General features: G+C 44.5%; 1 protein-coding gene across 6 annotated transcripts in view; it reads right to left on the bottom strand.

Annotated features, from left to right (window-relative positions):
• LONRF2 (LON peptidase N-terminal domain and ring finger 2) overlaps positions 1-26,460 on the bottom strand; it is a 140,699-nt gene that overhangs the window by 90,078 nt on the left and 24,161 nt on the right. For 5 of the 6 annotated variants that reach the window (XR_012645208.1, XR_012645209.1, XR_012645211.1 and 2 more), the window contains exons 2-11: positions 26,195-26,313; positions 19,056-19,178; positions 14,695-14,847; positions 13,713-14,001; positions 10,059-10,158; positions 9,575-9,689; positions 7,818-7,939; positions 6,632-6,790; positions 1,432-1,594; positions 197-346 (exon numbers count right to left, since the gene is read on the bottom strand). Coding sequence is in view for 2 of the 6 variants with exons in the window: in XM_074991613.1 (XP_074847714.1) it covers positions 197-346; positions 1,432-1,594; positions 6,632-6,790; positions 7,818-7,939; positions 9,575-9,689; positions 10,059-10,158; positions 13,713-14,001; positions 14,695-14,847; positions 19,056-19,178; positions 26,195-26,313 (1,493 nt within the window). In the remaining 4 variants the exon portion in view is untranslated. The remainder of the gene's footprint in view (positions 1-196; positions 347-1,431; positions 1,595-6,631; positions 6,791-7,817; positions 7,940-9,574; positions 9,690-10,058; positions 10,159-13,712; positions 14,002-14,694; positions 14,848-19,055; positions 19,179-26,194; positions 26,314-26,460) is intronic. The other variant, XM_074991614.1, reaches the window with a different exon arrangement.

Genomic DNA, 26,460 nt, shown 5'->3' with positions numbered 1-26,460 from the left:
TTGTGCAATTCACATCTTCAAAAGACAAGCTACATGGAGTACTGGCAACGTTTTTCCAACCTTGATTTTAGTGAACCAGGAAGGGGTAATAACAACTAAGCTTGACATGTATGACAGACAAGAGATTCTTCTACCAGAAATTTGTTTAGGTGATCCATAGACCTAGGGCAATGGTGGACGTTTAGGAACTATTTACCTGTGGCTCTGATTCTTTTCCTGGCATCGAACCAAAATGACTGAGAATTTGCGCTTTCATATTGTCTTTAAGAGAAGTAAACCAGGCAACAGCTTGATCATAAACTGAATCATGAAGACGGACGAGTTCTTCATACTCTGCTCCCTCCACCTTATCAAAAAGAGAATACAAAAATCAGATTTATTTTATATTCTGTACAATTCAAATTCACTGCACATACAAAGCTAGATATCCTGAGATGTCACGCACACACAGGCATTTGAGTACAAAGTTCTCTTAAAAAAGAGTTCCACCTTAAACAAAAAAAACAAAGCAAAATATCCCCCAAAACATTTTTTACTCCCTGGATGGTGGGGTCAGAGATCATCTGTGGCAGTGAAACAGACATTATCAATGCAAAAAGTATGGAATCGTAAGAACTTCAATACAGGTTGCATCTCCTAAAACAGATGCTCTCAGATCTGGCAACAAGCATCCCTGGACCTCCAGACAGGGCATATCATAATATAGAACTGGAAGGGACACTGAGGTGTCATTCAGTCCAGTCCCCTGCCCTCACAGCAGGACTTATCACCATCCTGCACAGTATTTTTTTCATTTTTCCCCTTGAAAGGCCCCCTCAAGGATTGAACCTAGGGTTTACAAGGCCACTGCTCTAACCACTGAGCTCCTGGACTAGAAAGCTGGGACAGAAGAGCAAGCAAGGCCAGTCTCCTGGCTGCATTGCAAGGGGCAACAGGAGTGCTAGCATCCTGTGGCAGCCATGTGGGGCCAGGCAGCCAGCTGTGGTGGCAAGCTGCAGCTGGAGGGCCAGGGGGGTGGGCCAGAGGCTGGGAGCATTAAGCTCTCCTGGTCTAGCAAATTCTCTCATTTGGGACCACTGAGTGCAACCTGTAAAATTTACATGTAGGTGTCTTTAGAAGGGTCTTGAAACAGTGTTACTTTTAACTGCTACTTCAGAACCTGATCTAAACATGACATGGTAGGTTACACCTTTTCAAGTACCAAAGGTTTGAAAGCTACCCCTGAGAGCAATGATGACAGAAGTACCACTGAAGACATGATTAAACTGCAAAGAACTAGTGAGGTAATCAGAGGGGCAAAATAATGTATTCCATGGTTTCAGAAATAGATACTTATTTACATGGCTGTAAATGCACAACTTCAACTTGAGATGTGACAAGGACAACACACTGAAACGAACCCCAAAGAAACATGAATACACAGCAGGTCACCTTTTTATCTTCAAGATATTCAATGTTTGCTGTGTTATAACCATCGCGCTGACCATGGTTCAGGACCTTAAACCGACGAACACCAACTGTATCAACAACTGAACGCCCATCAGGAAAAAACTTTACATCCCTGATCTCTAGCATGCAGCCATAATCAGCAAACCTAAAATGATAAAAGAGAAACCAAAACTTCACACTGACACATGTTTATGGAACTTCGGAGATTTATAAACATAACTGTGTTACTTCATTTTTCACCAGTGTAACTTCATGGTTTTCCAACACAACATTGCTTTTGGTGACAGTCTCTCACACACACACTTCATAGCTGAAGAAACAACTTATTAAAATTAGAATTGTGTGTTGGGAAAAGGAGGGTGGTATTTAAATTGAGCACATTTCATGCTGAATCCCACATGCTGATAGCAAGCTAGGCAGGGTTTTGCAATCATCTTGTGAAGAGCTCTACTGCACTGCTGGGGAAGGCAGAAGTACCTGTATAAGATGAGCTAAGTGAAGCTTCCAAATCACTGCCCTGGCTCTCATGGGAGACTTTAATCATCCGGACATTTGTTGGGAGACCAATACAGCAGCACACAGACAATCCACAAAGTTTTTGGAGAATGTTGTGGATAACTTCTTAGTACAAGTGCTGAAGGAACCAACCGGGGCCGTGCACAACTTGACCTGCTGCTCAAACAGGGAAGAGCCAGAAGGAGAAATAGAAGTAGGTGGAAACCTGGGCTGCAGTGACCATGAGATAGTAGATGTCAGGATCTGGACAAAAGGAAGAAGGGTGAGCAGTAACATACAGACCCTTGATTTCAAAAGAGCAGACTGACTCGCTGAGAGAACTGATGAGCAGGATCGCTTGGGAAACCAAGATGAAGGGGAAAAGAGTACAAGAGAACCAGCAGTGTTTCAAAGAAGTCTTACTGAAGGCACAGGAACAAACCAGCCCACTGCATAGTAAGAAATGCAAACATGGTAGGCAACCAGCTTGGCTTAACAGGGAAATTCCTAGTCAGCTTAAACTCAAAAAGGATGTGTACAAGAAATGGAAACGTGGACAGTTGGCTAAGAAGGAGTATAAACATATGGCTGGAGAATGTCGGGGAGTAATCAGGAAAGCAAAAGCACAATTGGAACTGGCAAGAGATGTGAAGGTTAATAAGAAGGGTTTCTACAGGCATGTGAACAATAAATGGGCTACCAGAGAAGGTGTGGGGCCATTACTGGATGAGAGAGGTAACCTAGTGACAGATGATGTAGGAAAAGCTGAAGTATTCAATGCTTTTTTTGCCTCAGTCTTCACAGACAAAGTCAAGTCCCACACCAGGGTGCTAGACAATACCGTATGGGAAGGTGGAGGGCAGCCATCTGTGGGGAAGGAACAAGTTCTGAGCTATCTAGAAAAACTAGATGTACACAAATCCATGGGTCTAAATTTAGTGCACCCAAGAGTACTGAATGAATTGGCAGATGTCATTGCAACGCCCTTGGCCATTATCTTTGAAGACTCTTGGAAATCAGGAGAGATCCCAGATGACTGGACAAAGGCAAATATAGTGCCCGTCTTTAAAAAATGAAAGCAGGACAATCCAGGGAACTATAGACCGGTCAGCCTTACCTCAGTCCCTAGAAAAATAATGGAGATCATCAAGGAATCCATTTTGGAGCACTTGGAAGAGGGGAAGTGATCAAAAGTAGCCAACATGGATTCATCCAGGGGAAGTCCTGCCTGACCAATCTGATCAGCTTCTATGATGAGCTAACAGGCTCTGTGGACATGGGGAAGTCAGTGGATGTGATATACCTTGACTTCAGCAAAGCTTTTGATACAGAATCCCACAACATTCTTTCCCATAAGTTAAGGAAATATGGACTGGACCCTTGGACTATAAGATGGAAAGAAAGCTGGCTAGACGGCTGGGCCCAAGGGGTAGTGGCCAATGGCTCAATATCTGGATGGCAGTCGGTTTCAAGAGGAGTGCCACAAGGCTCGGTTCTGGGACCGGAGTTGCTCAACATCTTCATTAATGACCCGGATGAGGGACTGGACCACACCCTCAGCAAGTCTGTGGATGACACAAAGCTAGGGGGAGGGGTAGATACAATGGAGAAGAGAGGTAGAATCCAGAGTGACCTGGATAAAATTGCAGGATTGGGCCTAAAGAAATCTGATGCGGTTCAACAAGGGGAAGTGTAGAGTCCTGCACCTGGGGCAGAAGAATCCCAAGCATTGTTATAGGCTGGGGACCGAGTGGCTAAGCAGGAAAGGGACCTAGGGGTTATGGTGGATGAAAGGCTGGATATGAGTAAACAGTGTGGCCTTGTAGCCAAGGCGGCTAAAGGCATATTAGGGTACATTAGGAGGAGCATCTCAAGCAGATTAGAGAAGCAGTTGTTCCCCTCTATTCAGCACTGGTGAGGCCACATCTGGAATAGTGTGTCCAGTTTTGGGCCCCCCCAGTATAAAAAGAATGTGGATTTGATGGAGCAGGTTCAGCAGAGGGCAACAAAAATGTTCAGTTTTACAGAAGAGAAGACTTAGGGCTGATTTAATAGCAGCCTTCAACTTCCTGAAGGAGCGCTCTAAAGAGGATGGTGAGAAGCTGTTCTCAGTGGTGTCAGATAGCAGAACAAGGAGTAATGGTCTGAAGTTAAAAAGGGAGAGGTGTACATTGGATATTACGAAAAGCTACTTCACCAGGAGGATGGTGAAGCACTAGAATGCATTGCCTAGAGAGGTGGTATATTCTCCATCCCTTGAGGTTTTTAAATCCTGGCTGGGATGACTTAGTGGGGGTTGATCCTCCTTGAAGCAGGGAGCTGGACTAGATGACCTCCTGAGGTCCCTTCCAGCCCTATGATTCTATGATGTTGTGCAAGTGAAGTAAATGTCTTTTGTAGTTTTAGACTTTTACTCCACTTGGGTCTCAGACAAGTTGTCCCATTGTTGCTGCCACTTTCTTTGATCCAATAGTGAAGACACTGGTTGGACATTTTAGCAGAAAACAATCTTGGCATAAGATACTGAAAGTTAATTAACACACTACTGTGAGTGAGTTCTGATATACTAATCCTCTTAGAGTGCAACTTACCCATTGTGTAGACACAATGCACTCCAAGGGGACTACTATGACTCTCTCACACATGCTCTCCTTATTTTTGGCTGGGTGGGGCAGAGAAGAAAGAAGCTGCCACCCAGCCTATACAGGGAAGAGCAGGAAGAGAATACGGGAGAGGAGTCCTAAAAAGTCCTGCTGTTCCTACTGATGGTCTCTGCTGAGAGAGATACCAACCAGAGTCTCCTCAGCCACCAGCTGCCAGTGCCACCTGCAAAAAATCCTAGGAAGAGGTATTTGACCAAGCAAATCCTTTCCTGTTGTACCCAGACGTGCTGCAACAGTTATACACTGCACCCTTCAGAAGGCAGCAACTGGAGCTAATATATTGCATTAGAATTCAGCGTAAGACTTCTGAGTCATGACAAGTGAGTCCATTAGTTCCATGCAAATGTATTATCTGTAGTATCCAAGGACACTGGCCTAGGTCAGGACTGTGTTGTGCCAAGCACTTTACAAGTCAGGTGTTGAGCTCTTCACAGTGCAGACGATCTCCTATTTTAATAGCAAGGGGATGGGAGCGTCTGTACTAGAAAGAATTAGGCCAAAAGTGGTTTTACAGAGAAACCCTAAGAATAGCTGCTCCTGAGAAGCAGCTTAAGTGGACACTTATACTATGTTATACCTGAGTTACCATTAAAGCCAAGACCCTAACAGCGAGGGTTTTGGAACCAAGTTGTGTTTACACTACAGAGTTTTGCTGACAGAAGTTGCTGTTGGCAGATTTCCCTGACAACTCTGTCTACAGGACACATCTACACGTTGTCTGTCAACAGAGAGTAGACAGACTGCCCAGCCTTCTGTTGACAGAACAGCCAACCAGAAGCTCTATGAACAGGGCAGCCTGGTGAACTGGAAGCCCTCTCTGTCAACAGAGACGCTATGCCTCAAACTCTCAAGACGTAACTCTGCCAGGGAAAAAGGTTGCGTTCTGTCAACAGATTCTCGAGAGAACCCATTTGTAGTGTGGACGTTCCCTAGTTTTCTCAATAGAAGGCCTCTTTTGTCAACAAACTTTGCAGTGTAGGCACAGCTTAACTATTCTGCATGCACTGTAGACAGAACAGAGAAGCCAGTTATTCTCCACTGATGCCTCTTGCAAAGGAATGAGCACTTCATTGTAAGATTTCGCTGCATATGTCACAGTGACACCATGCAATCAAGAGTCTTCCATGACCTCTTTAGGAATCTTCAATTTCTAGACATGCAAAGCCCACATCCAGTGCCCTCATCTACCAAACATGTAATTCTCCATCAAGGAGCCTAATTTTCTGCTTCAAACACCTATTGCACGGTCCAGCTTTATTAATCCAGGGTATTCACAGAAATCCAATCTGAACCAGAAGCTAAGGAGACAGGACGATGTTTTAGGTCATATCTACACAGGGATAAACACACACAGGCATGGCTACGGGTGGTGTAGATCAGCTGACTCAGACTCATGGGCTAGAAACTGTTGTGTAGACTTCAGCCTGAGGATGGAGCCTGAGCTCTGGGACACCACCCTCTGAGGGACCTAGTTCTGAACATCTACACCGTGAATTTTCAGCCCCAGAGACTGAGTCATCTGACCCAGAGCAGCCACAGGAGCATTCCTTTGCAGATATTCCTTTACAGAACTGCAGTCCTTACCTTGATTTAGTCAACAGCCTTCTCTTGGAACAAAACCACGGATCAGAAATGGTCATAATGGACTCTGTGGTACTGCTGACCACAAAACAATCACATATCACCTAGTAAGAAATAGATGCCATGGGCTCCGCAGTCTTTTGACATGTTTTTCTTCTCAAGTTAAATGCAATGGAACTATTTCAAAGCATATTCACAATGAAATACACTGTCCAGGAATACAGGAAGAAGTCTGGCTGGATAGCTAGAGTATAAGTCAACTGTCTGGATCTAGTTGAAAGGGGATGTTTAAAAGTTCTGCAAAAACCCAGCACAACATGCTTGATAACGCTTGTACCTGCTAACATGAGACCTAAAAAGGATCCAAGTAGCTGTGGAAGACCAACAGGGCCTATGGTTCTCGACTGGCTTCCAAAAGGGATGTCCTCAGCACAATTCCTTACCCTTTTAGTTCATCAGCTAAGCACATGCCAAACTGCTTGGTACCAGTTTCCATGCATCTTCTTATCATAAGCCGATATCGAGGTTCAAAGACATGAAGTGGACAAGGGATGGTTGGGAAGGCCATAGTACACACAAAGATGGGAACATCTTTATTCAAACTGTAAAAAATACAAATGTGAGAACAGTCAATCTCCTCCCATGTACTGTATTTATTCAGCACAATACCTCATAGCTGAGGTTTGACTAGAGTGGTTTCCTGGACTTGTTTCTCGTAAAAAAAAAAAGAGAGCTCTTGGTCTACAAAATTGTTTGCTTTCTCAGGCACCTGAGCATCAAGGGCTTTCTCTCCCATTAATGCACTCTAGGCATTGATACCTCCATTCCTTTTTTTTTTTTTTTTTTTTTTTTTAAAACAAATAGAGGAAGAGCTTGGAAAATTTAATCGCCTTCACAAGAAAATGCATGGAAAACACATCTAATTTGCATATCGGTCTTTCACAATTTTTATCTGTAATTTTCAAAAGGACGCATGTTACTGCATGCTATGTGTATTTTAATCATGGCTGGAAAGCATGGCTTGTATTAATGTGAGATGGGTGGCTGGTAGCAATTCAGTGGAAATGACTCAGTTAAATTTCAGCCTCTCTACAAAACAAAAAAGCAGTGCTGTTGCACTTCAAAGACGGGTTTTTGTTTTGTGACAGAGACTTCAACAGCTTCCTCTCTGTGACCTTTCAACGTCTGTAGTTTTGTAGCACACAATTGTATTACTTTCATTTTTATTGGGACTTTCTTAATTCAACTATATGGCAAATACAAGTAATCATTGATAAAGCAGCCAATATACCTACTTATATGGGTGCGCCGAAGCATACCTGCTTAAACTTTACACTTCCCCTACTCCCATTCCCACTTCCCATTTTCAGAGAAGATGTTTCAATTAGTTTAAAATTACAGGGTTTTATTCATAGAAATAAATCAGCTACACTTATTGCCAAATCTTGTACAAAATTATTATTTTCCATTGATGTTGTGCACTTCTCACATCCAAGCCTACTTCTGCTCGAGCACCATCTACCACAAACATGCCAGCACTGCAATAGATTAAGTTAACCCTTGAAACCTACTTTCATAAATAAATTAAAGGTTTCTTTAGTAATGGATGAAACAGCAAAAACAACTTACTTTGATAATTCCTTCATTTCTTCTTCATACACTTTCTTTCTTTCTGACAATTCTTCTGGCAAGTAACGAACTATTAGTTCTTCTGTAAGAACAGTCTTTTTATATGTTCTGCTTGCCAAAAACTACAGAGAAGAGAGTTAAAATTTAAGTACTAATATTTATCAGTTATATCTAGCCACCATTCCGAGAACAAGATAGCTCAAGACTGTTCACAAACAGCGACAAAGCAATGAATGCAGCAGCTTCCCCATGTACATTTTTTCTTATCTTCCTTCTTAAAATCGGAGGTCATATCTGAGATACAAAAATGCACACACAAGCCACTTTCAGTGCCCATCAGCTTACAGAAAGGCACGTTTATCATAGCGTCTACAACATTATACAAAAACCGGATACTCTTTAAGAGTTGTGGGAAAAAAAATGACTTGCAATTCACTGGCAGTCCCAAAGAGTTGAAAACAATTCAGTTCAACTTGACTCAAACCCTGAAATATGTTGGAATTTGAAGCATATCAAAAAAGTTGAGTAAAACTTGTGCCAGATCACTATAAGAAAAACAAAAAATTAAATAATGATGTTCCCTTATTGCCTAGCTATTACGGCACTGACTCAGGGTGTGGAAAACCCAGGCTCAAATCCCCATTCTAGAAAAAAAACTTGAACTCAGATCTTGCCTCCCTTCACATGAGTGCCCTAATCACCAGGTTTAGAGAATGTTCTCAGTCTCTCCTCTTGAAGCTATTCCACTTTGTGTAATGTGTTTAAGTAGTCACTGGACCAGAGAGAGCAAGCAAATGGGAATGACAACAGCCCAGTCAGTGGTTCAGGCACTCACCTTGGAGGGCAGGCAACACTCAGGTTCCAGTCCCTGCTCCAATAAATACTTAATCATATAAGCAAAGTGTAACAGCTTCAGCAGGAGAGAAGGGGGAGTGCTTTAACTGGACTAAAGGATATAAATGGTTCACCAGCACTTCCAGTTTTGTGAATCTAACAAATAAAAACAAAATGTTTATGTTTCAGAAGGGTTGAAAACAAGGCTGGTTTGACATTTCTGAACTTCTTCCATCCTCTAACCCTCCTGCTCCCCACCCCCCTACCCCACTCCCATTTTGCCTGAAACAACTACCTGAAGCAGATAGGAGTCTGAAATGTTTTGGTCTATGCAAAACAGCCTTTTTCAGCATAATAGTTTCCATTCCCTCTCCTCCACCAAAACACTTTTGCCCATCCCTTGCTCTCTTTAGTTGGTGTAAATGACACAATTTCTTTTGACTCTGAAGCTGTCAAGCTATTGTCACCTAAGGAGTCTGAGTATTTGGGAATCAGATTTCCTCCAGCTGAACATATGTTCTCTACGCTGAACTGGCCGGAAGTGTATTTTGTTCACCATCTCATATTGCAAGCGACAGTACAGCTGCTTCAGCATTTACAGTTTTTACTACAGTCTGCTCAGGCAAAAGCTAGCATGCCTCATTTCAGTGTGAGAAAGTTATACAAAGAACTTTGGTCAGTACTTCCATTCCCCTCTGACCTGTTCTAGATTATGAATACATCTTAATAAATATTAGTATTAGTATTCAGATTATGTCTGTGCAGAGCTCAGCAAGACTACGATGTTGGCTCTATACTGTTCAACTGCCTGTATAAACAGGAGATTTTGCACAATATGCCAAGATTTTAATAAGAGCTTCTATACAAATTGTTCCTTTGTATTAAACACAAAAACAAAACACTCCTCATAAATACAAACTTACTTCAGACAGCTTTTCTTTACAGAGGGGGCAATATGGATTATGGTCCAGGCAACGCTCGAGGCATTTGAGACAAAATGTATGTCCACAAGGAGTGGTAACTGGCTCATAGAATAACCTGAACAAGACAGTTGAGACAAAATAAAATTGGTTCTTTATAATTTCCATCCATCACATACAAGCAAAATGGATAGTACTGAGTTGCTAAGCCTATCATTTTAAAAGCAATTTTCCCCTTCTCATGTCTTTTGACATTTTTATTATCTAATCTCTACCCTATAATGCAAAAGGGATTTTTAAAATAAATCCATTATGTCGATCTGTTACAAAAATAATTTCAGCCTCTCCACTGAAGTTAACATTACATCTGGAACATAAACAAAAATCTTTAGTTCATGGTAGAATAGCTTCAGTATAAACCCTTCCTCCAAACACAACTAAGCTTGATCTAAAGTTTAGGAAGGCTCTCGGCTCTACTCAATCATACCTCATGCAGAGGGAACACTCAAAGTCAGAGGCATCCACAAGAGTTGCTGGTATTTCACGTAACACGGACATGGCAGAGTCTTCAAGTACAGTATCTTCATCTAAGTTAGAAAGAACTATATATGAAATATTCATATAAAGTATGTACTACATACGAACACTTACTATGGAACTGGAGTAGTGATGCCATGCTAGTTTCAATGAGGAACCCAGTTTTACATCTGTTCTCCATGAACACAAGCGCCTTTCCCCCAACAACCCACCAAAAAAAAAAACAACTCTCTTCTACCTGAAATATTTACACATGGCTTCTTCCCAGAAGGAACTTTGCTGAGGTTACTGCTGGAAAGCCAGACATTTAGACAAGACAAAACACTTGAGCTGAAATGAGGTTTTAATTTTTCAGAAGCTTTTCATGTTTCAAGCAAAGCCACAACAAAAAAGTCACAAAAAAAACAGCCCCTCCTCCCAAAAACACCCCTCACCCCAAACCAAGCTTAATTTAAGAACTCTAACTTTGTTTTTTAAATACCTCCTCCTCTGAAGTCAGGTATATTGCATTTCAGTATTTTTGGTAAGTCCATTTGTGTCTGAGAACTCTGATGTTGCAGTAATGTTCACAGTTCTCAAGGGTGGGCACGGCTTGTAAGAGTGAAAAGAGTCCATGAACTTCTAGCAGAAAGTCTGGTTTGTTGGCAAATTCTCCATAGATGAATTTCTGTTTTTCAAGAATTTTAAATATAAAGCCCATCCCACGGCATTAAGCTGCAGAACATTTAATTGCTGAAGCTGACCTAAGCACAGCTGGACTAAGAGACTACTAAATTCACAGGTTCAAATTAAATCCCACCACTCCAAAGACTTCTAAATTCTTCGTCTTGAGAAACATATACATGACCCCAAATCACGGGAACAATTCTTGTCTCCAGCAAACAAGATTTCTACTAGTTTGGACCTAGAAGCTCTGTAGCAGTATAAGCTCCATAATGAATAGTAACAGAGAGGTACCTGTGTTAGTCTGTATTCCAACAAAACAAAACAGCAGAAATGTAGCACTTCGAAGACTAACAAAATGATTTATTCAGTGATGAGCTTTTGTGAGACATCAGAACCTAACCTCATTTCCAATACAGACTGACATCATAAGTACAGAGGACCAAAAAAATTGCAATAAAAACTAACAAATCAAATACATAGGACTGGAAAAGGGGGATGACAACCGGGGGGATGTTAATTGTCCTGCCTGAGATAATTACAAGCATCAAAGGAAGGGAAGCAGTTCCTGTAAAGCATGAGGTAATCGATGTGTCTGTTCATACCACATGTTAATGTGTCAAATTTGAATATGAATTCCAATTCACAAATTTCTCGCTCTAATCTGTTTTTAAGTTCTTTTTGCTCTAGGACACACTGCATGATCCCGCAATAGGATCTCTGCAAGCAAATTCCTTCATATGCGCAAAACTCACTGGAAGACCAACATTTGTCAGATAATTTTAACACCATAATTCAAAAAGCTGAAATTGCAGAAAGTCTAGAAATACTAGTGAAAGTTCTAAAACCCTGGTAAACTCTGCCTCCTAACCTTCCGGTGATGGAATCCAATCAGATGCCAAATTAAAAATTGAGTTTTTCCTCTTACTTGCAAGTTACAATACCACGATTTGTTACAGAATAACCTGCACACAGCCTTCAGCCCTGTACCAGGTACAGGGGAGGTGTAGAGAGCACTTGGATCCTGGGGTCAATAGATTAGTGGCTTTTCTTGAAAAATGTTTCACATGCATCTTGAGTGTGGAACCCCTGACCAATAGCAGGACCCTAACTGGGCTATTCAGTAGACAGTAACATGCTATCACATCTTGTGTGAAGCTTAAATTGATAGCCAAAGCGTGACATGGGCTCTAATTGTCTTACTGTGAAGGAAGGGGAAGGTTAGATTTCCAACCCGTGTTACTGGGTGTGTTTACAGGTCATTCTGTCGGAGTTTTCCTATCACAGCAGGGTGTGGGACCATTTCTATTAACCAGAAGAAATGTGTTTTAAGTGGAGAGGTGGAATACAGACAGACAATGGTACTCTGCATACATTTCAAAGCAGAAATCAGATTTCTAACCTTCAAAATTTGGCAAAACAATGAATGTGAACACAATGGAGATTTTTACGAACATCCATTAGCCAGGTATTTCATTATACAGTGGGTTACTGCCGTCTAGCATTCCTGTGCACTGCTAAACCCTTTATTTCTGAAATACATACCTTGTGCTTACATAGATATCAAATGACAGAATGAATGGGGCTAATACTCTTCTAAATAGATTCTTTGTTTTTGGGGGAAAATAGGCACTAACATATGACTGATTTTGATGCAAATCCGCACTCCCTGTTGGGTTTACAAAGCATCTATTTCATGTAAAGAGACACACTGAAGTTTAGCTATACCTCAGCGGCCTAATAACTACAGCACACCTATATGATCGTAATAAAAAGGAACAGGGTTTATAGTTTATTACAGTAATTTGTAACTCTCTCTCTCCATATTTGTCCTATGATTGCAGAGGTGTTAATGGGCTGCTTCACCTCAAATGGTCTCCCAGGCTGTGACTACACTAGCAAGTTATTTTGAAAGAAGGGGGCTCTTTCGAAAGATCCCAAGGAGCATCTACGCACAGCAAACATTCTTTTGAATGTAAATAAAAAAATGTGGCACTCCTTTCAAGAGAAAGCATGCATAGATGGGCTCTGCGGGGCCCTTCTTTTGAAAGAGCAGTCCTCACGGCACCAGATTTTTCGATCCCCAGCCAATTCTTGCAAATGAGCAGGGGCTGCGTAGATGCCCTCTATCAAAAGAGCAGATTTTTCTAACTGCTTTTGTGTGTGCAGACGCACTCCTTCAAAAGGAGGTTTTTTTGGAAGATATCTTCCAGAAGAACTACTTTAGAAGGACCTCTGCAGTGTAGACTTAGCCCTAGAACGCGTTAACTACTTTTATGGGTCTGTAGTGTAAATCAGATCTTACTACTCAGCAAAAACTACATTACTGATGGTGTGAAAAATCCTGCTGAGAAAGAGATATGATAGCAGGACAGCTTCTCCCATCAACACAGCTATGGCCTCTCAGGGAAGCAGATAAACTACACAGGTGAGAGAACTGTGCCACAGAAAGGTTTTAAGCACAGACTTGCCCTCCTAAACCATTAACTCCATCTTGTATTTCACTGTGACACTAAGGTTATGTCTACACTTGAACTAAAACAGTGGCACACATGCACCATTTCAATGTAGACACTATCTACACTGATCAGAGGGCATCCTCTGTCAGCATAGGTAATCCACCTCCCTGAGAGGCGGCAGCTGGGTTGATGGAAGAATTCTTACATCAACCTAGTGGTGGCTATGCTAATGGCTAGGTCAATACTGCTAAGCATCTCATCTTGGGATGTGGATTTTTCATATCTCTGAGAGACAGCTATATTGAAGTGAATTCCTAGTGTAGATGAGGCCTGAATACCTCTCCCATGCCTGAGGAAGAGCTCGGTGTAGCATATTCTCTCCTCCCCCACCTCACGTTTTACCTATAGGAAAAAACACTCGAGGTTATCGTTCATCTATTTTAAAATACAGTGCTGTAACCACCTCTCCCAAATGGACTGACCTTTTTTAGGAATTTTATTTGGAACATCCAAGCTTTGTAAATCCTTCAAGTCACAGGATAGCTTTCTTTTTAAACGTGTGCCGGGTAAGCTGGAGAGAATTGTTCCCAATGACTTCTTATTTTCTTCAAAATGTAAATCCAGTACATTGTGAGAGAGAGAAGAATCAGTGCTTCGAAGTACATCAGGTTCTTGGGACAGGGCTTTTGTGAATTTGTTTACAGCATCCTGGGGGGGCGGGAAAAAAACCCTGCTTGAGAACAGATTGTTTCCTCCTTGTCTGCTCGAATTCTGCCCATAGAAATGGTAAAACAGTGTCATGGTGGCAAACTAATAACTGCTCTGAGCCAACACCAACAGAAACAGAGGGCTATTTCTCTCTTTACACTTCTTATTCTTTACTAACCACTCCCTGGCATATTGTCATCGTGCATTCTCAAAGCAAAAAACTGATGAAAAATAATAAAATGTTATTAAAATCATGATGGGACACCATATGACAACAGCAAGCTGATTCTCTTGGAAAAATGACACCTCAACATAATTGTATTAGGTTGCCTTAAGTTAAGCCTACATATCAAAGAAAAACCCAGGGCTGGCCTGTGCCATTGGACTTCGCTCAGGCTGTGGGGCTACTTCTGGGTTTGCATCCATGCTCGGAAGTCTACACAGCAGTGAAACAGCCTCACAGTCCGATACCTGGAAGTCTGAATCAGCTGGCCTGAGACAGCCAGAGGTTTTGCTTTACTGCACAGACATGCCTGCAGAGAAAAGAGAGCTAATATAATTCATACTTCCTCCCATCTGTTTATCAAATTACAATAAAGCTAGATTTCCTCCCTAAAATTTCAGAGAGGAAAATATACATTAGTAATAACTAAGCTCGTATATAACCACACAAAACAATTCAAGTCAGATAAATCAGATACCAGAAGATGAATCAAGTTACTTTTGGTGTTAATATATTTTGAATATTTTATTTACCTCAGAACACCCAGCAGTACAACCATCTTCAACAGTATTCAAGCTGCTTAAAAATGCAGGTTTCAACCTTGTGTAAGAAGTCCGACTAGAGAAAGGTGCAGTGAGGCTGTCGTGCACATTTTCAAAAGCTGGGAAAAACATCTCACACATTATCTAGTAAATGAGAAAGAGAATTTAGAGATGGTATTACAAAAACAAGCGTATTTGTAGTCCAAATGAAGTTACTTACATGTAAACAAGGTTCTATAAGCTATATTCTGCATATTCACAGGTGTAGCCTGCAAGGTTAGAACTCTAGAAGTAGCTGTGGGGGCATTCAGATGCCTTTCTTAAACCTTCCTTTGGGGAACGCTGAATGTTCCAGGGAGAGAGTATAAATGGGGCATAACCAGTCCAACTGCCTGAGTTTCTTTCCCATGCACCAAGTAGGACTGCAAGCCTGGCAGGAGGAGGGGGAATGTGGAAGGTATGAGAACATGCTGATTACAGATAAGCTTCATTTCTTCTTGAAATGTCTGCCATATTCCCACACGAGACAGCAGTACCAAAGGATTGTGGGACCATGGAATCCTAATTGAATAAGAATTGCAGAATAGCCACACCAGAAGTTCATGAGATCTAGATTCTACTCATGCATACGAGTGGTTGACCTGCTCAGGTGATCTGCAAGGACTTGTGTTGTTCTCCCCAACTACGAATTATTACTGGCTGATTATCTTGTCCCATGCATCAGTCCCAGATGCCTGGACTCTACACACAACTGTAGGGAAATGACCCCTGTCTTATTTCTTCAGGTAATATAAACCTCTATTACCTGTCATGATCTGACATACCCTATTTTTGACTTCAAGCACAAGGGATTTGATCAGTCAACCTGATCGCTCTCAAATCTTAGATACTGATATGTGGATTCTTATCCTTTGGTGACCAGTGAGCTCTGACCAACAGAATTTTATTTAAATGGGCACCACCCACCTCAGCATATGTGCAGATATTAATGATAGCAAGACAGACAGAAAGGTATAAACTTCATTACACTAAGAGCACATTCACTGCATCAGTGTTAACTTCTACAGAAAAATTACCAAATTTGTAATGCACTTTGTTTAAGCCAAGTTTGTAGCTTCTCCTAACTGGTGCCCCGGTTTCATCTCAAGATGAGCATGTGAGTTACTGACATGACTGATGCAAAAGACCCAGTAACTGTGGGAGCATTTAGAAAGGAAGAGTATAGGCCACTGGGGGGACTGCAGAAGACGTACAGACAACTTAATTTTAATAAACCTTTCTCCTGGAAGAAACACATTGTTACACTCAAGCCTAACATGGCCCCAATGAAATGGATGTTTTGGGTTACTGGATTTAGAGATGGCTTTTCGCAATTTATATGTAATCTCATACTAGCAAAAAATAAAACATGCTTGAGCCGCTAGCTGTCTAGGTAAGGATATACATAAATCCCATTTTCTCAGGTATGCTGCCATTATAGATACGAATTTCATAAACAGCCTCGGAGTCCTCGATGAGCAAAAGAAGATGACTGTATACTGAAAATGGTTCTCTCCTAGCACAAAATGAGAATATTTCCAGCTATGTGGTCTTACTGAAAAGTGTCTTAGAGTGCTGCAAACTGATCCTGAAGGGAAAAATGGGGGGATTATAAAACTTTGAGATAATAAGTAGAAATTAAACTTTTTGATGTCTTTGTCATGCAAACCACCAATTAATGGACAACTCTGCATCCTCTCTTTTGGTGACAATGCTGAAGTGTCTGATGTGTTCTTCTCTGTAGAAGGCACAATTCTAGAGTCTGGATCCTATTATTGTTAACTCCACTAATTCCTCCTCTTGTAATATCAAAAAACTCCTACCACGGTAGGATACCTATTAGGACTTAGAGATGCAGTCTTGGATCATGCCTTTTGGGACTGACAACGGAGTGTTCTCTTGCACCAAACTGGCATAGGTCTATTTTTGTACACAGAAGCATCTTGATAAGGTGAAGAGGACCAGTAAAAGCACAGACTAGAAGGGGGATACTTGGCAGTCAGGCCAAAGGTCTGGATGAAAAAATCTGTCTCTAGATCTGACCTCCGATTTCTGTCTTCTCTGAGCTAAGTCCTTTCTCCTTTCAGGTGGAACTACAAACAGCATTTTCCTTGGCTGAATAAAGGAAGCCATGAGAGGGTGAAGAGTGCGCGCGCACACACACAAAACACCTTTTTTTCTAGAGACCTAAAAGAAATCTTAGATGGTGGGAGCAGAGATGACAACCTGAGTTCAACACTTTCCTGGACTAAGTACCTAACTGAATCTGTTACAACAAAGCATTTGATAACTCAAATGACCAGATATTGGAACCAGAGAAGGATCTATATATGAACCTGTGCTGTGACTGCACCTGTCATGGTGATCACATGCTGGTATGGATTACCACATCATCTTATCCTACCCCTCACTGGTTCCTTTGCTTTTGTACCCAGATTGTCCAGAAGGTCTTCCAGGAGCCAAACCGTCTCTCTTGAGGGCTGGCTCTTCACAAAGAGACTGGCACCAGTGACACTCAGAAATCATGCGCACCATGACAGCTAGGTCTTTTTGTCACGGATAAGCTCTGGAAACAGGCCACCACAGAGCAGTTTTACTCTTTGGATCCTTTAGTCCTGGGTACTGAGGTGGAGGGTTTGTCCTTCCCTCAGACTTGCTCAAAGGAGACACTGGGCTAGGGGGCTCGTTATATTCCTACCTCTCTTGACTCTGGATCATTCAGCACCGTAAGGCTATTCTGTCACTCCTCTTTGGCTCATGTTGCAACAGACTCGTGAGTGTCGCTCACCTAAGCATGCCAAGTACACTGAGTGCTGGAAACACAGCTGGAGAGGATATCTTTTTAAAACTGAGCTTTTTATTTTTCTGTTAGGCAATCAAAGAATTTTGAAACCAAAAGATTTACAATATAAACAAATGCTAAACTAATTCTAACCATAAAATTACTAACTAACAAGGTGCAAATCTGGGATCACTTTCCTGGTCTAATCAGCCCATCACAGCTGCAAAGAACGGAGATGATTAGGGTGCCAGGCCCGTTTTATACCTACACCCCAGAACATGTGATGTTCACAGTTTTGAGGGCCAGCAGGAGAGGTGAGCGTTCCAATGGCTACTGTTAGCTGAACGCTGCTATTTAGGCTGCACCAGTTGGTGTGTTCCCATAAATGAGAAATACAGATGACAACTGAAGAGCTGGGTATGTGGGTGGGAGGATTCGCACACACTGCAGCTTCTTTAACAGGAGCTCACCGAGCATTCCAGGGCTGTTTGCATCCATTCATTCCACAGCTGTGCTACCCACACAACACCCTCTCTGTTAGGGACTCCTTAAACCACCTCCCACCTCTCCCTCATGGCAGAGGCTGTCCCCCCACCATCCCTCACACGTCCCTCCACAGTACCGTCCTCATTCTCTCATGCCAGGGTCTGTGCCCTTCCTCAAATCAATTCCCGTCCCCTGGGTTCCTGCTACCCCCTACAATATTCTGCGCAAGGGTCTTGTGAGACAGTCCAGGCTACTGACACCCCCCAACACACACAGCAAATTAAGCTGCTGGTTCTGATTTCTCTGCATGCGGCATAGGTGAATCTGGGGGCCCTGATTTTCCTCTCAATCATGCTTTACTGGTGTTCTGATCTGCACCAACAAAAACAGGCCTGTGCCCAATGATACCAAGACTGTTCCCTGAAATTCTGGAGGCATAAAGGCTGACTGCCATCACAGGCCCCAGGGCAAGGTGGAGGAGGACCTGGTTCCCCACCCAGGATGGGGCAGGGCTTAGGATAGTCATCCATTAGCACCGCTCAGACTGCAGCTCTGCCCGCATCCCCTTCAGAGCCATGCAGAGCAGCACTGCTGCAGCACATCAAATGGGTAGGGAACTGCTGAACCAGCAGTGGTGGCAGCCAGAGCTCCAGGCCCCTTTTAAATGCCAGGCCTCTGTGCAACTGCCTCCTCTCCCTCTCCCTAGTCAGCAGGCCTGTCCGGAGGTAATTACTGCAATAGACAGACACCACTGATGCGAGATTAGACCTCACTTCACTCCATCTATGACCAGCTTAGCAAAATTCACACACAAGCAAGACAAAGAGGTGACCAAGCAGAGAAAGAAGTCTCTTCTATGGTGCAGTTCTGCGTAATTAAGCGCACAAAGGTTTTATTTGTTATTGCGCCCAAATAATAAAACAACAACAAAAGCACTATCATCATCATCATCAACATGGAACGTATCTGAATACAAAGATTTTCTATTAGGTGCAGGGCACAACAGACACGGCATACAAAGAGTGGTGTGCCAGAGTTACTGTACCTTCTGGGCTTCTTTCTTCATTAAGCTCCAGTCAGGATTTAAGGCAACACAATAAAGAAACTCCTTCAGTGCTTCCTCAGTCCTTCCCAATCCCAAAAGAGCGTGTGCTTTTACATAATGACCCTACATGCAAACAAATGGTGGGTAAAATTAACATTTCCAAAGTGGCAGATTGCACAGGAGACCAATGAATATCACTATTATTTTCTGAAGTCACACTGCATAGTTTCAAATACAGAAGAGATTAGAAATTGGATGGGGAGTGGGCAGCAATGCTCTGATACAAAAGCTCAAGATGGATGCTTCCATTCCTCTGGTGGCCTTTCCATGGATTACTGAGCTGTTCCTAAAAGCCTTACACAGGTCCACAGACCCTCTGGATAATGTCAGGTGATCTCACTTGAGCAAACCTATAGGTAACCCTTTTATTTCCGGACCAGTCACGGTGTTCAACTACAGACAGAGCTGGGAGACCTGCAGACAGCTCTGAAGCAAGAGTGGGTGGCTTCTGATGCTGCACTTTGTTCTACCTATTACTTGCAAAGGGGCATTAGTTCTTCCCCTTTTGCACTTCATGGGCTGTTTCAAAATCTACCATACAACCTTTATTTCCCCGTTGTCTACCCTCTTTCCCTCACACACAAAAATGAAGCCAGGAGTCAAGTCTGAGAACTAGACACATTGTTGAACCAAATTTTATAGTTAAAAGAACATGAAATAAATTTGGCATTTTCCCAAGAAAAGCTCTGCAGCAGTGTGAAGGGCTGTCTAAGCCACTTCGGAAAATAACAAAACTGGAGGGATTTTCAGGTGATGGGTCATTCCCCTACTGCCAGATCTGGTTCTGTCCCCAGGCATACCAACATATCCATTTTAACTTATCAGTGGGCCTTAGCATGAAGGGCCAATGGATGCACACCCCATAGCAATTCCATGCATTAGTACAGATTTACAGTCCCACCACAGAGCTCACTGTTTCATGCACAAAGAGAAGTTATTCACTTGTGTAGTAACGATGGTTTCTTGAGATGTGTCCCCATGGGTGCTCCACAGTAGGTGTCGGGCTTGCCCCGGCGCCGCAGATCGGAAATTTCCAGCAGTCTCTGTCGGGTCGCGCATGCGCCGATGCGCACCGGTCCTTCGCGCGCCTTCAGTTACATGCGCGATCTGGTTCCTACCAGTTCCTTGACCAACCGCCCCAGATGCTTCTGAAAAACGCAAAACAGAGCTCCGAAGCGGGGAGGAACGGGTGGGTAGTGGAGCACCCACGGGGACACATCTCAAAGAACCATCGTAACTACACAGGTGAGTAACTTCTCTTTCTTCTTCGAGTGGTCCCTGTTGGTGCTCCACAGTAGGTGACTACCCAGCAGTGACCCCAATTAAGAAGGTGGGTGTCCGCTTTATGTGCAGCGTGCCCTTGATAGGACTGCTGTCGATAGGCATGTATCCTCATCGAACACCCGGTGCATGGCATAATGCTGGGCAAAGGTGTCGTAAGATGACCAAGTCGCCGCTCTGCAGATGTCTGTTAATGATATTTCTTTGAAGAAGGCCATCGACGCTGCCATCACTCTGGTGGAGAGAGCCCTGGGCGGAACTAGCAGAGGGGTCTTACTCAGCTCATAACACAGTCTTATGCAGGATACGATGTGTTTTGAAATTCTTTGTGATGATAGGCCTTCCCCTTTCGACCTGGGTGCGAGACACACCAGGAGTCTGTCCGTTTTCCAGAAGAGCTTAGTTCTGTCTATGTAAAAGGCCAACGCCCTCCTTACATCTAGCAGGTGCAGCTGCGCCTCTTTGCTGGACTTGTGAGGCTTAGGATAAAATGAGAGTAATACTACTGGTTCGTTAATGTGGAACTCTGAGGAAACCTTTGGAACGAAGGCCAGGTGTAATCGTAAGATCTCCGCTTCTTTTGAGAATACTGTGCAGGGTGGCGTTGCCATTATTGCTGCGAGTTCGCTCACCCTGTGGGCTGACGTAATCGGGAGAAGGAAGGTTGTTTTCGGGGTAAGTAACCGGAGGGGTACCGTGACCAATGGTTCAAAGGGTGGTCCCGACAGCGTGTGGAGGACCAAGTCCAAATTCCATGATGGCGATAGCGGTTTCTGAGGGGGGTACAGGTTTGCCAGCCCCTTTAGGAACCCTGTGACCATAGGATGGGCGAATATGGTTGGCCCTTCCTCTTTGTCTTGAAACGCTGATATAGCTGCAAGATGGACCTTTAGTGAGGATAGGGAGAGTCCATCTTGTTTTAGCTCCAGCAGGTATTCTAGAATTGCGGTTATAGGGATGCCCTGAGGAGCCAGCTGCTTGGAAGAGCACCAGGAGATGAATCGTTTCCACTTCTGTGCGTAAGTCCTTCTGGTGGAAGTCCTTCGACTGGACTCCAAGACTTGTTTCACTGCCTCCGAACATGTGCTCTCTAAGGCGCTGAGCCATGGATTAGCCATGCCTGTAGGCGGAGTCCTTGAGGGTATGGGTGCACTATGGACCCCTGAGCCTGTGTGAGAAGGTCCGGCACTACCAGTAGGGGGAGTGGCGGGCAGCATGACGTGCAGAAGCAGAGGAAACCATTGCTGTCGGTCCCAGGTTGGGACTTTAAGTATTATGCATGCTCGCTCTCTTTTGGCTTTCTCTAGAACCTTGTGAATGAGTGCCATGGGAGGGAACGCATGGAGTAGAGGGCCCTTCCATGGCACCGTGAAGGCATCCCCCAAGGATCCCTGTCCTATGCCCGCTCTGGAGCAGTACTGAGGGCATTGCTTGTTGTTGTAAGTGGCAAACAGATCGATTTGGGGAACCCCCCATTTGTGAAATACTTGTTGGAGCAGATTGGCACGAATCTGCCACTCATGCGTGAGCACAAAGCGCCTGCTTAGCTGGTCCACCTTCACGTTGTGGACACCGGGTAAGTATGAGCCTTTTAGCGTTATATTGTTGACAATGCACCAGTTCCACAACCGGACTGCCTCCGTGCATAGCGCACATGATCTGGCCCCTCCTTGTCAGTTGATATAAAACATGGTGGAGGTGTTGTTGGTATTCATCCCGACTACTTTGCCGTGCAGGTATTTCCAAAAACATCTGCACGCATTGGACACTGCTGTGAGTTCTAGTATGTTTATGTGCAATGTCTTTTCCACGGGGGACCATAGCCCCTGAGTTACTTTGTTGCCGATGTGCGCTCCCCATCCTATGTGGGATGTGTCTCTCGTAAGAAAAATCACAATTTGTGGTTGGTGGAAGAGCACTCCAACTAGTAAGTTCTTGGGATCTGCCCACCATGCCAGAGACCTGCGCGCCTCCACTGTGGGCGATACTGCCCTGTGGATGGTATGGACTATCGGTTTGTAAACGCTCGCCAGCCAGTGCTGCAGGCCCTGCATATGCAGCCTGGCATTCTGTACCACAAATGTGGTGGTCGCCATGTGCCCCAACAGTTGTAGACATGTTAGGATTGGCACTGTGGGCCTGTACGTCATTACTTGTACCAGGGATTTGATGGTGTGGAAACGGGCATCGGGCAGGTATACTCTTGATGTAGTAGAGTCTATGCGTGCCCCTATGAACCCTATATTCTGCGTAGGTTTGGTATTTGATTTCGAGAGGTTGATAACTAGGCCTAACGAGGTGAATGTGTTTGTAGTGACGTGTATCATGTGCAGCACCTCTGCCTTCGAGGCCCCTTTCAGTAGGCAATTGTCCACGTATGGAAAAATGAACACACCCTGTCTGTGTAGGTAAGCTGATACTACCGCCAGTGTTTTGGTAAACACTCTGGGCACAAACGGAAGAACTCTGTATTGGAAGTGCTCCCTGCCTACTGTGAAGCGAAGGAAACATCTGTGTGCCGGGTGAATAGTTATACGAAAATACGCGTCCTGCAAGTCGAGGGCTGCAAACCAGTCTCCATCGTCCAATGCCGTAAGTATGGAGGCAACTGTAATCATCCTGAAACGCTGTTTGCACAGATGTTGGTTGGGGGCCTGTAGGTCCAGGATTGGCCTCCAGCCTCCTGTCTTCTTCCCTGTTAGGAAGAATCGTGAGTAGAACCCTTTCCCTTGGAATTGTTCCGGAACACTCTCCACTGCCCCTATGAACATGAGATGGTCCACCTCCTGTTTTATCCTTGTCTCATGGGAGGGGCTCCTTGAAAAAGGACTGGGTGGGAGGTTTCGGTGGAGGTAGTGATTGGAAGGGGATCATGTATCCCGTGGCTATAATTTCCAGTACCCATTTGTCTGTGGTGATGTTTTGCCATTGAGAGTAGAACGATTTGAGCCGATGATGGAACATGTGCTGGGATTGGCATTGAGGGATGGTCTTGATATTGCAGTCCTCTACATACCCATCAAGCTTGCTGTCTCAGGGCTTGCCGCGAGGGTGCACGACCCTGCTGGGGGCGTCGTCTGGGGGCCCTATACTGTTGCTGCTGGTGACGGCACCCTTGGTCATAGCTCCGTTGGTATTGTGTACGATGAGGTTGATAAGCGTAGCGCCTTTGCTGGGGGTAAAACTTCCTCCTCCTGTACGGAGGGGTATATATGCCCAGGGTCCTAAGTGTGGTTCTCGAGTCCTTGCTGGAGTGTAGGACCGAGTCAGTTGAATCTGCAAATAACTTCTGTTTATCAAATGGAAGGTCTACGATTTTTGTTTGCAAATCTCTGGGAATGCTGGACGTCTGGAGCCACAATTCCCGTGTCTGCCACGTCCAGGGCAATCTGAACTCCTGTTCGTGAGGCCGCGTAGCCCTCTTGGACGATCGCTTTCAGCACCAGTTTCTTATTCTCTGGAAGGAAATCCATGAGGGAAGTAAGTCTGGAATAATTGTTGAAGTTGTGGTTTGACAGGTGTGCTGCATAGTTTGCCATTCTGAGCAGTAAGGTAGAGGAGGAATAGACCTTCCTACCGAACGTGTCTAATTTCCTTGTGTCTTTTTCTCACCCTCCTGATTTTTATTGGGGTGTCTTGGATCTATGCTGTGATGATTCGTCTATCAGGGAATTTGGCTGGGAGTGGCTAAACAGGAATTCCACGCCCTTGGCTGGAACAAAGTATTTCTTATCCGCCCTCTTATTTGTGGAAGGGGTGGAGGCTGGAGTCTGCCATATGTTGGTGGCTGATTCCATAATCGCTTCATCTAGTGGGATTGCGATCTTAGATGTAGCCAGGGGTCTCAAATTTTTCAGGAGTTTATGATGTTTCTCCTGCACCTCTGCTATCTGAATGTCCTGTGTTTGTGCTACTCTCTTGAATAGTTCTTGGAATTGCCTAAGGTCGTCCGGGGGGGAAATATCCCCGGGGACAACCCCCTCATCTGGGGAGGACGAAGAGGCGTCGCTATGATACACCTCCTCTAATTCCTCTGATTCCTGGATTTGTTCATACGCTTGCCCTTTTGAGGATTCAGAAGGGAGGTCCAGGGCCTGTGGACCAACGTCCGCCTGGGAAGGCTGTGTTCTTCTCATGGAGTAAGACTGTGTGAAGGGGTGTTGGCGAGGTGTGGGTGGGGATCTACCCCTGGATGTGGACCCCCTGTGCTGGTGTTCAGTATGGTAAGGATGGCCATAACAGCAGGGGCAAGGGCCCGGTGATGGGGATCTGGACCACGATCGGAAAGCGTACGCATGGGGTCTAGACGAGCATTACCTCCATGACGCTGACAGTGGCGGAGATGCTCTGTGATAGTGTTCATAGGGGTCCCTACTGGAGACTGGTGAAGGTTGTCTGAGCCAGGGGGATGGTGGTTGAAGGAACGGGGATGGAGGTCTGAAACAGGCCATTGGAGTTGCTGCCCGGTGTATTTCGGGGGGCGGGGGGGGGAAGCAAGCCAGGCGATAACGGCAACGCAATGACCTCTGGGGATCGGCTGCAGTGCTGGGTTTTGCCTGTGCTTTTCCTCGTCCCTGAGAAGCAGGTGCCGCCCCCTCCCGTGCCAGGGACCTCGGCGCCCCTGTGCACAGTGCCACGCCGGTAGCTTCCTCCAGCACTGTTGGGTCCCGTGCCGGGTACCCCTGCTCCGGTGCCGTCGGTGCCGCAGGGCTCAATGCCATGGGAGTCAGTGACGCCGATTCTGGCGCCTGCGGTGCCCTGGTGCCAACTGCTTAATGGTCAGAGGTCCCGGCGCAGCTGTGTGCACTACAGTCGTCCCGCTTTGAGCAGCCCGCGGGTCAGAGCACTGTGCTCTGCTTGTCCTGCTCGCAGGTGTTACCGGCAAGGATCAAGCTGGAAAAAGCTTCCTTTTCTCTTGTACAGAGGAGGTTAGGGAAGCCACCTTCCTCTTGTGCGACCCTGAGGGCCCCTCTTTATGGGGCTTCTCCGATGGTCCAGGTTGGAGGGCCTTATCAAATAAAATCATCTTCAGCCTCATTTCCCTGTCCTTTCTGGCTCTGGCTGTGAGCTTGGAGCAGTGAGGACACTTTTGTGGAACGTGGATCTCCCCAAGGCAACGAATGCACTCGCTATGCCCATCTGAGGCAGGCATGGCCTTGCAGCATGATGCACATTTCTTAAACCCAGGCGAGGACATCTCGGCCCAGGCATTTAAGTCTTTGAATGTTAATAGGGCACTTAACAGCTAATCAGTCCTGGAAAAGATAACGTTCGTGACTTTTAGGATAGCAGACCGCTTAGGGCGGCTTCCTCTGTTCTTCTCTCTCCTTTTTTTTTTTTATTTTAAAAACTATATCTACATTTAAACGGAACAACTTTAACAGTGCTAACTAAAACTATCAACTAATAACTATTAACAAAATTAAAACATAGTTTTATCTTTCTCAGGCATTGGAGCTGGAGTGGAATCCGTCTGCAGCCATTGGCGGTTCAGAAGGAACTGGCGGGGACCGGATCGTGCATGTGACCGAAGGCGCACGAAGGACCGGTGCGCATCAGTGCATGCGCGACCCGACAGAGACTGCTGAAAATTTCCAATCTGCGGCGCTGGGGCGAGCCCGATACCTACTGTGCAGCACCCATGGGGACCACTCAAAGAAGCATTTAAGTTTTCTTTCATGTTTCTAGCCCTGCCAATTGCCAAAATAGCCTTCCAAAAGTGACCTAGAAAAGTATGGTCTGCACTACAAAGAGACCCAGCTACATATTTCACTCTTTGATGTATCAGAATTCCATACCTTGGCCCACAGGGGTTTGCTCTGGCAGAGCACATCTGCCTCATGGAGAGCTTGCTGGTAGTTTTTCATTGTTATCCACAATTCTGCTCGTTGTGCTATTAACGAACATTTACAGGGAGCTGGAAAACAAAGAGAAGGTTAAGAACTCTACAAATTTAAGAGTAATCTCTTGTAAAACATATCTTACTCCAAACCTAAGTTAAGTACTTTATTTGTATGTTTACCTACTAGAAACAAAAATATTCCTTCTCCTCATCCCGTAAACT

Source organism: Carettochelys insculpta, chromosome 1 (genome assembly GCF_033958435.1).
Source record: "Carettochelys insculpta isolate YL-2023 chromosome 1, ASM3395843v1, whole genome shotgun sequence".
NCBI classification, from domain to species: Eukaryota; Metazoa; Chordata; order Testudines; family Carettochelyidae; genus Carettochelys; species Carettochelys insculpta.
This window is presented reverse-complemented; position numbering and strand designations above follow the sequence as displayed.